This window comes from Limulus polyphemus, unplaced genomic scaffold (genome assembly GCF_000517525.1).
Source record: "Limulus polyphemus unplaced genomic scaffold, Limulus_polyphemus-2.1.2 Scaffold667, whole genome shotgun sequence".
Lineage (NCBI taxonomy): Eukaryota > Metazoa > Arthropoda > Merostomata > Xiphosura > Limulidae > Limulus > Limulus polyphemus.
The window spans coordinates 320,786-331,828 of record NW_013666277.1 but is presented as its reverse complement, the minus strand read 5'-3'; the positions used below and the strand labels follow the sequence as shown (position 1 = coordinate 331,828).

Genomic DNA, 11,043 nt, shown 5'->3' with positions numbered 1-11,043 from the left:
ACCTTATCTTTCCAAAAACATGTTATAAAGTAACAACTTCCATACAATAAACAGGTACCTTATCTATACCAAAAACATGTTATAAAGTAACAACTTCCATACAATAAACAGGTACCTTATCTTTCCAAAAACATGTTATAAAGTAACAACTTCCATACAATAAACAGGTACCTTATCTTTCCAAAAACATGTTATAAAGTAACAACTTCCATACAATAAACAGGTACCTTATCTTTCCAAAAACATGTTATAAAGTAACCAACTTCCATACAATAAACAAGTATCTTATCTTTCCAAAAACATGTTATAAAGTAACTTGTGTATAATGAGCAGGTACCTTAACTTTCCAAAAATGTCTTACAAAGCAACAACTTGTGTATATTGAGCAGGTACCTTAACTTTCCAAAAACTCCTTAAAAAGCAACAACTTGTGTACAATGAGCAGGTATCTGATCTTTCCAAAAACTCGTTACAAAGCAACAATTTGTGCATAATGAGCAGGTTGCTTATCTTTCCAAGAACATGTTACAAAGTAACAATTTGCATACAATGAACAGTTTATCTTCCTACAAAAAAGCAATTTTCAAAATACAATTATACAACAGAACAATACGGAAAGTCAACTTTCAGCTAATTATTGTCACAGTATGTTACAAATAGCAACTTTTTATTAGAAATCTGAATGAAAGAAGTTAAATAACATAAAAAAATATTGTTTTCAGTTTTTTTTACCAAGAATTCACAGTTTATATATGCAATGTTTTAAGTCATTTCTGTGCACTTCACACATGTGGTTAAAACACTGGGGAATTCTGAAATATAATAAAAAACTTGTAAGGTAGTTTTAAAGAATATCTTTACAATACTGTAAACTGTGACCTAACACTGTTTTGAAAGGAGCAGTAACTAATAAAAATACAGGTTCATAAACTCCACAATATATTTTTAACTTCATTGCATAAAAAAAAGATCAATTTTGTACTTTCACTGTTAGCTGCTTTAATCTCTTCATTACATGAAATCTTTAGAAATGTTTTTTAATATTACTCTAACAAAATTGGGTACAATATCATTATTGTATACACTTTAGATTGTATAGTGTTAGAACTACAGACAGAAAGTTAAGATATTAAAGGATTAAAAAAAGGTTTTAATTTATTCTTTAAAAGGATAAGTTTCTCTCTACATGAAAATAAAAAAAGAAGAGAGAGTTCACCGTGTTTTTAACAGAAGAAGTGTGCCTAACATTATAACTCGTTACATCGATAGTTCTGTGGATGGAAAGAAAAAAAGAATTATGGAGCCTAAAAGATATCAACAAGGCTGTACAAATATAATGTAAATTTCAGTATTTCACACTGTAAAAAGTTTTACAAACAGTAAATGTTTACGAGTCATAATGAATATTGACTTGTTCCAGTAACTTTATTTTCAAAACTCAGTCAACTTAAGACACTGCTTAATATCCAAATAGTAAAACTAAAGTCGAATTTATATTAGTAGATGTTGTAATGATAAATTTCAAAAGAATTTAGAACTTAGAAATGAGTCTATATTTTCTAACAATGTTTTGTTTAGTTTATACTGGCAGTGAGAAACAATTGTAAGTCTATCTTACATTGTTGGCACATTTGCTCCTCGTCTAAAAAAAATATTAATGGAATGTTCTTATAAAACCAGCATTCACTTTAACAGCTCGTGTACTAATGATATGTACATAATCCAAATTAGGTTAATTTATTGTTTTTAAGGTACTAAAAATAAATGTTAAGCTCATGATATTGTTTGATTCCCAGTTTTAACTGAGCTATATTACACCCCTTCATCAGTAACCTTGGACAATACTAGGTTTCTTATGGAGGTGGATTATATATTATACGTAAGATAATTTAGGTATCTTTCACTCACCACAGTGAACCTATATATTTATATAGGACTTGAAGTATTAATACCACTAATATATTCTTCTGAATTGTGTGTTTGTTTCAGATATTTGTGCAAAGCAACACAAGATCTACTTGTGCTAACCACTCCTAATTTTGAACTGACGTAAAGAAAGGAGTTAGTCAGCAGCACCCACCACCAATTTACTGAACTACTCTAATCTAACAGCAGAATATGCAACCATATCCCCCAAACTGTAGAACATATATAATATTGACAACTTTTCACAATACAAAGTAAAGTAGAGAATTAATGTAATATAGTGTTTTTTATTTTAGAAGCATATAGAAAAGTTAGAAACGTTTATTATCCACAGTGTTTATGAAAAAAACCTCTAGGATGAAATATTAATAACAATAAAATCAACTTAATTATTTTATCTAAACAATCTATTTCAGTGGGTTGTTTACATTAACATTATATGTTAGTATAATTTTGTTCGGAGAATTTATACCAACATGATAATTTTTATTAAAAGTAAATAAAATTATAACTTCAAATAAAGACATTATTACCTTTAAGCTTTATAACCAACAGATGAACAGTGTGACAGCCAGGCATGGTTGATCCTCCGATTTCTGCACTGTCTGCATCAAAGTTTGCCAGAGGAACTTCCTCACATGAAAGACTCCACTTTGTTAAAAGATGTTCAATTGTCCAATCTGAACTGACATTTCGAAGTAGAATTTAAATAAATAACAATTTACGTGTGTGGTTCTTATGACTTATTTTCAAAAAGAAAAATATTACTTGAGGCAAAATAATGCAAACTCGCAAAAGCAAAGAAGAAACGTTTAAAAAATGAAAGATTTTAAAACGCCAAAGGAAACACATATGAGAAAAGTTATTATAAAATAATTTAGACATATTTTTATGCAGGAGCAGTTACTACTAATTACCATTTCTTGTGAACATTCCAAAACGAAACACCAAGCATGTTGTACATTTAGACAGTAACTTTACGTTACTAATTTCTCTTCAGCCACATGATAAAAAATATGTTTGTATCCGTATTAAAACTTGTTTAACTCTGAATAAAAAGTGATCAAACAACCATGTGCACATTTTTTATAAGACTGATTAATGTACAGAATACAGGCATAAAGAATTATGTTATAGTAACAGACAGAGACGTAAAAGAACTAGAATAAGTTGTAATAAAATTGTGACCATCATTAAAATATCATAGGAAGGAAAAATTACAGTCATAATTGTAGGTATATTTTTTAAAGATGTTAATACTATTGCATAAAATCAGATTTTATATTCTTTAAGTCATATTTCTGATCAGTAAAAACATTCATAAATTCACGTACAAATAAGTTACTCACATAGGCTGCTATTAAAATGAGTTCTTATTTCTGTCTTTAAAACAAACAATGATTTATGAGCACAATGAGATGGTTTATTTTTTGGAGAATATACTAAATATTTTGACAGAACATTCGTCTGTCATCTTCATACCTGAAGAAGACCAACTAATGATCTGTCAAAACATTTAACTATGTTCTCTCAAAAATAAATAAATTCATTATACTAATAAATTTTGTTAACCAACTTATTATTATACTAGATTAATGTTCTTTCTTACTCAAGAGACAACTCAATTTATAAAATACTCAACTTGGGATCCCAAAACTACTGAGGAATGAAGTAAAAAGTCTAATCAAGCTCTAGCTAACTCAAAAGACAAATCATTAGAACCTAGTTATCACTGTATTAAGTACTACATACAGCATATGTGTATAAATCAATATGGTATTATAATGTCCATCTACAGTTGTAAAAAAATATAAATATGAACAATGCCCTTTCGCACAACTAATTGTTTATCTTTAGCTCATAAACTGTGACCTTAAGTATTAAATAATTAAAAAAAAACGAACCTTCTCTCTTGATAGGCACACCAGAATTGTGCAATTGGATTCTGTTTTAGTAGAAAGACCACTGTAACAAGAATATCTTCAAAATCTATTAAAAAATTAATTTTATGAATATTTGTTGAATAATTTACTTTCAATACATGTAAAATTAAAGTGAAAATTATCTTCAAATGAAAACCATCTCTGTAAACAAATATTTAAATTTATAAACTGTCATTATGTACAATATATAAAGATAATAATGATATTGGAGTTCAGTACTAATTATTAGTTCATCAATAAGCTGCCTCGATGATATGCCTTGAAGATTTTGTAACCCTTCAACTCTTGGCTGAATATAAAAGAATGAGGAAATAGTATTGTTACGACAGCGGAAGTCACATGACGCTGGTGGCATGTGCGAGGAGTTTCTTAAATGATCGTGAATTTCCTAGTTTGTTCCAGGTGCCCTCTTTTTTAGTATATAAGCCTGGCAAATAAAGCCAGTGAAAAAGATAGAATTGCATAGTCAGATAGATTGAAGATAGAGATAATTAAGTCAAGCGAACAGTGAATTATAGTTAAGTTAAAGTGACTGTGGAAATTCTGTGTATTACAAAGTAGTATCGAGAAAGAATAACTAATTTTAATTAAGAAAGAACTTGTATCGCTGAAGTTCCTTGGAAAGAATTTATACTGGAAATTAACAAACGAACAGAGACGTAACAGTATTATACAATTAATTATTGTTTACTTTAATATGTTGCTATTGACTTCTATACCCTCAACAACCTCAGAAAGTTTAGTCATAAAAAGTTAAATAAAGATGTATGAATGACATGTAAAGCAAACTTGTAACAACTTTATTTTGGAGAATATTTGTTTTACGTATGAAACTAAGTTTATAGATTAGCCTCATTTTAGGTCATAATTTAAGTTTTCCAAATAATCTCCAGACACGCTGACAACTGAAGCGGTTTCAACCTGCTTATCATAACATTAAGGGCAAGTTATCAAAATATTGTTGTTAAATACAATTGGCACTATGACCCTCATGCTTTAACACTCTTAAGTGTTTTAGCATAAGAATACTTTGGAGACTACTTACCTCAGAATACTTATGTAAAGAACATACATCATTGGCCCAAATGGAAAGTTGTGAATACATGTGCAAACTTACCAACATCTAATTTTGGCATAGTCCTTGTAATAATGCAACTTGTGATTGGATCAAGCCGTACATAGATTGTGCAATCCACCAATGGTAAACAGTATTGCATCTTAAACAAAATGATAGCTAGGTGACAAATGAGTAGAAATTACCTCAGTAAGCAGAGGATTGAATACACCACTGAAAATTCTTAGAGTTATAATAAAATGATTTTCCCTAATCCTATTTAGGTTTCCCAAATATTTCAGACTTGGAAATCCTGAACATTACCCTATTTAAAAAATTCACTGAAACCTTCTTTAAACCTGCAATTTAAACAAAAGTACATAAACTGACAAAACTATAATCATATACCAATCTGCTTCTTCATTAGGCTAGTTTTGCATCATTGAATGGGCTTACACCTGGCAATTTGAATTTGACTAATTAAAAGATGATGTCAAAGTAAATTTTATTTGCTACACTTTTTGTACTATACGACTTCAAAACAAACCTTTTGTATCATAAAAGCAATCCGATCCCAAGATGACATCAACAGGTTTCAAGCTGAGAAGCTGTGAAGAGAAAAAACCCCAGGTAATGGCAATGATTGTTATTTTGCTGGAGTCTAGATTGTTAAGGGATATGTTCTCAGAGACATGTTCCAGACACTGAGGAAGAAATTCTGTGTCTGATAGAAAAACTTCAGCTCCAACTTTGGCAGCAACTATTCCTGGCAGAGCTACACCTGCACCAACCTGCAAATGATAAAAATATTTCTCGTTATTTTCTATTTAATTCATTATCACTGCATGTTTCACTACTCACATCTACCCCTGCTGTTTCATGAGTGTGTTAAAACACTTCTAGAAGTAATGATATAGTATTACAAAGCTAAAACTATAAAGTATTTTGGAGGAAAAATTATAATATACTTAGCATTTTGAAAATTGGAGAGTAAGTACAACAATGAAACAGGTCAGGTTTACTTTAAAATTCTAAATTGAATTATCTTCATGCTGCCTGCTTTCAACTGGTTTCAGTAAATGGTAACACAGCATTGTTGTATTATTAATATCTTCCATAGGAAACAGATAACGTAGTGGGTACTTTATATCTATTTACACATCCTGAGAACATTACTTGATGTTACACACTAAATTATGAGCTAGATAAGTATGCCCCCCTTCCTCAAAAAACTGAAATTATGGCAGACTATCAGGAATTAAATGACAAGTCCTACAATAACAAGAACTTTTTTTGTATATAAACCTAAGATAGTACTTTTGAATATCACTGAAAATTATTGATTGATTGAAAGCATTTATTTATAACAATAGTACACCTAAATTACAGCTTGTAAAAGAAAAATTGGTGAGTGCAAAAAAGAAAATTTTACATCAGCAACAGTTCCAAAACAAGTCACAGTACATACATTCTGTATCCCAGAATATGTTCACCAAGTAAAGCATGCTATATTAACTATATAATGTTACTTTCATTAACATTATGGGTTCCGCAATTATTATATATTAATTTTTAATTTTATATATTTTTATTAAAATAATTTTATTATATGGATTGTTTTGCATCGTTAGCTTAATATCTGTATTTAGGACTAGTCTAAAACTCCTAAATTGGCTGAACTTTGTGAGGTATTATTGGATCACTGAAAATATTGTTAACAGCAAGGTTACCCAACTGATGAAACAGTATATTCTAATATTTATAAGTATAAACATAAGAGATTAGCCATACTGATTACCAGGTGGATTTTTAGTTTCACTCAAAGTATATAACTTGCTCTGATCAGAAGTTAATATTAATTGTTGCTTAGACAATGCTGTGGTGAAAAGTTTTGATCACTGTGTGTAAACATCTGAATTTTCCCCACATTTTTGTATTTCACAGTAGGATTCTTTTGTTTTAAGATAAATATTAGTATAAGAAACCAACGAGATAGACAGAATCTAACCATGATTCTGACTAATGGATTAGATGAGGTTTAGTCATAAATACTGAGGAGGTTTAGGAAATCAATCTGATAATCACTACATAAACAGAATAAAATTAGGTTCATGTTTTGAAAAATAACGAAAAAAAGTTTCTCCCAGGTTTGGTTGCAATTTGTAGAAATTAATTTTGCTTTTCAAAATAATAAGTATTCTATTTTCAGTACTTTAGAATGAAAAAGCATGCTTGTGTTAAACAAATGCATCACAAGAATCACAGAGTTGGACAGCATAAATTAACACTTTAAATCTAGATGAATGGAATACATACCTTAAAGCCAGCTCAAATAAAATACTAAGTAATATATAACCTTATAGCTACAATAAGGAATTCTTAGAAGGAACTTAAAATGAACAACAGACCTCATTATGTCAAAACCCCATAAATAAGCAACAGTGCAACTTAACCGTTTTCAACAAAAAAAAATCACCATTTTGTGAAAGTTTTTTTTAGTGCTCTTGTGGTTAGCATGACATGATTCACTAAGACAAAATGGCTATGACAAGGACTAGACATAAGACATGTTTGAAATCAAGAAAAGGAAAAAAAATTATACAAGTATTGTTTTAATAGCTTATCTTTTTTAACAATGAACTAAGAATCTTTTAAAGGAATTATAAACATACTCAAGCAATCCTCTGTAGGGAATCAACAGAAATTCTTCAAGCATATATCAACTGTTAATCAACAAACCATTGATCATCTTGAAGAATTTTTCATTTATTAAATCTTAAGTAAACTATTTGGACAAAAATGTGGCAAACTTACAAAATAGATATATTTTCTTCAAAAGACTAGGAATAAGTAGTGATTTGAAATACAAAGTTTACTCATACTTACAGCTCGTAGGAAGATTTATTACGACAGTGTATAAAAAAAACAACAAATGTACTATTAGCTGAAGGCCATGAAATATTGATTTTAACACAAATAAAACAATGCATGCATCAATTTATCTACTATAATACTATAGTTACCTCAAGAACAACTTTTCCAGTCAACATCTCTCTGTTGTACCATACATACTGAGCCAACACTGGAGCAGAAGGCCACACATATAAACCATAACAAGGGTGGAGAACCTGTCAGAGTTAAATAAATATAAAAGAATTTCTTCATTTAGATAAAAACTAGATGTAATAAAAACTTTCTTTTGTATATCTTTCTCTTTGTATTCATAAAACAATACGAGTTAGATTATCATAAGATCTGTAACCTTGTGAAAATAAGATTCATACTTAAAACTAAAATAATTTTAAAAAAATGTACAGTAAATATGATATGAAAAAAAAATCGAAGTTTCTGTAGAAATATGGCTTCATCAAGAAGACAACGTCTTTATATACACAGATCAAAAAATATTAAAAACTGTCAAAAGCATCTGCATAATAATTTTCTACGTCTAGCAAAATATGCTTCAATTGATTCAGTAACTTTAAAGTTGAAGTAAATTAAGTTTATCTGATAGTACACATAAAACTGATAACTGTACCTCTTTTATCTTTATTTTTAAATTTCTGCTTTTATTCCTGCTAGTACTGGTAGTGACGGCTGACTCTTCTTCGAGACTTGTAAAAAAATCTTTTCCATTTACAACATAATCTTGAAAATAAAACCTCTTAAGGACTGTTTTCAAACTATTTTCCGCATCTGTCACTGACATGGTTACTTTATATTTCGGTGCGTGGAAAAGAGCATTTTCACAAACAGCTGATTGTAATCAGTAATGTAACTTTTGTAAGACATCCGTCAGTCTATGTAAAATTGTAAGATCTTAGAGCTTAAACTGGTAAATTTTTATTATTCAAACTAGTTGTACAAATTATGGTTTTTCTCAATTTTACAATTTAAAACTTATTAAATATATTTACAAATAAAATATGAATACAGAAGCATCCTGTATAATGAATATACATTATTACCATTAGTATCAATAACCAATGAAGTAAAGAAGTGAGACGACGTCTGCCGACTCACGAAATTTCGACAGGCCTAATGAATTATATTTAAACCTTCACTCAGTTCTTACTGATAATTACACTCACGATACCCCTCTCCCCACCAAAAAAAAAAAAGCGTATCGACAGACACTTCATGTTTAATAATTTATTCTGCTCAAGTTCTCTTCAAACAAATTTAGTTTATCTATAAAAGTATGAATGACACAATAAAACCATTGTATGTATGTGTACCATAACAATATTATTTTAATTTATGATATAGTTAGCGACCTAAAAACTGCTAACGTGCTGAATATCTTCGTAACTAAATATTTTCCACTATTTTATTTTTTAAACATATAACTTAAATAAAATTATTGAAATAAAAATAAAACATTTGATACAGTGAGAAATATCTGCGGACTGTAGGTCTATTTATTAATTAAACGCAAAACGGATGAGAAAATCTAGTAGTTATTGATAGATATGTGATGCTCACTGATCTATATAGTGATCAGTGATGCTTGTTCGGACGTCCTTTTGCAGCAGGAGTTGCTGTTAGTTATGATTCCGTTGCTACATGAAATTATAATATTGTTACGTCTCCGATCGTTAGTTAATTTTCGGTAAAAATTCTTACCGAAGAAACTTTGCCGATACAAGTCCTTTCTTAAATGAAACTGGTTCATTCTTTCTGAATACAACTTTGCGATACATTTAATTTTAACAGTCGCTCTATAACAAACGCTATAATTCACAACGAACTTCTCATGTGCTCAACAATATTATTACTCATTACCTTACGTTGCTTCTTGGCCGGTCTTATATATACAAGACTACCCCAATCTAGTAGTCTCCCGACATTTCATGAAGGTTCGAGAAGGAAGTGGCGTGATACGAGCGTCACGTGACCTGTCGTTGTCGTAACAATATTAACTTAATTGCTGCTTTTATCATACTTCTACAACATTCGCCTGTCTCCAGAGATTTATTAAACACTTCTTGCAGAGAACTGTCAATGTTAGGCCAAAATTTTACTAACCACTCAATTGTTAGGCCATCAGTTCCAGAAGACTTATCTTTTGCTAATGATTGACAAGCAGCAGTTATTTCTGTAAGCGTTCAAGAGACATTTGTCAACTATATAATATTTGTGTTATTCTGAAAATTTACGATCTAATTATGTATTCAACGTTACATTAAAATCTCCAGCTAAGCTCATCATATCATTATTTTATAATTCCCTCGGTTCTTTCTCAGTGCAATCTCAACACTCTTAAGCTTTTTATAAAATTGTGTAATTACACATTGAATAAAGATAAAGTTGATTTTATCAATATATGCAGAATATTACCTTTATGCTCAGAGATAAACATTATTTCTCTCCCAGATGACTGGTGTAAATCTACTGTTATAATTCCACTTATTCCAAAATAAAGATTGGGTTTGTACAGGAACATTAGTTTCTTGTAATACAATAATTTCTACATGGTGACGCATAATATCACTTTTTAACCACGTGGTTAATAATGTCTGTAGAACAACCTCTAACATTTTGTATAGCAGTAACTACCATAATAATTAGGAAAAAAATCTTGAGCTATACATTTGACATTATTAATAAATGTAACGTAAACTGAACTTGTGATTTTTTTCCTTAAATTTTTAGATAAAAACTATACATTTTTTTGTATTTACACTGTTCTGATCTTTTTAAAATATATATATATATATTCTTTCAATTTTTCTATTTTAGAAATCTTGATTTTGATAATGGTCTTCTAAAATTTCACTCTCTGTGTCAAGATATTTTAAATCGTTATTATCATTTTCCTCTACAACATTACATAGATTTGTTTGTCTTAATTATGTTCTAAATTAATTTGTGAAAGAGATTCAGTTAACAATCTTAAGAATTATTTTGTTTTATACTCATTATACATAACACTCTTGTTTAAAATTATCTCTTTCGTATGAACTCCATTCTTTTTTTATTATTATTCTGCTCCTGACGTGCTTCTTCGTCTGAATTATTTCTTACCTGTTTTGTAATATTTTTGGTTCAAACATATCAAGTAAATATATCTTTCTAAACGAGATTCCTTCGTTTTCTTCATTAGTATTTTCAGTTGGT

The 11,043-nt window shown here is 29.4% G+C and overlaps 1 protein-coding gene across 6 annotated transcripts in view; it reads right to left on the bottom strand.

Moving 5' to 3' along the window:
• LOC106459848 (methyltransferase-like protein 23) overlaps window positions 1–8,955 on the bottom strand; it is a 12,699-nt gene extending 3,744 nt beyond the window's left edge. Inside the window, exons 1-6 of one of the 6 annotated variants that reach the window (XM_022386402.1) lie at window positions 8,892–8,955; window positions 7,947–8,051; window positions 5,471–5,714; window positions 3,831–3,915; window positions 2,460–2,611; window positions 544–812 (exon numbers count right to left, since the gene is read on the bottom strand). In XM_022386402.1, the coding sequence (XP_022242110.1) occupies window positions 763–812; window positions 2,460–2,611; window positions 3,831–3,915; window positions 5,471–5,714; window positions 7,947–8,051; window positions 8,892–8,894 (639 nt within the window). In that variant the 5' untranslated portion in view covers window positions 8,895–8,955 and the 3' untranslated portion in view covers window positions 544–762. The other 5 variants (XM_022386403.1, XM_022386399.1, XM_022386400.1 and 2 more) reach the window with 5 other exon arrangements.
• Between the last annotated feature and the right edge of the window lie 2,088 nt (window positions 8,956–11,043).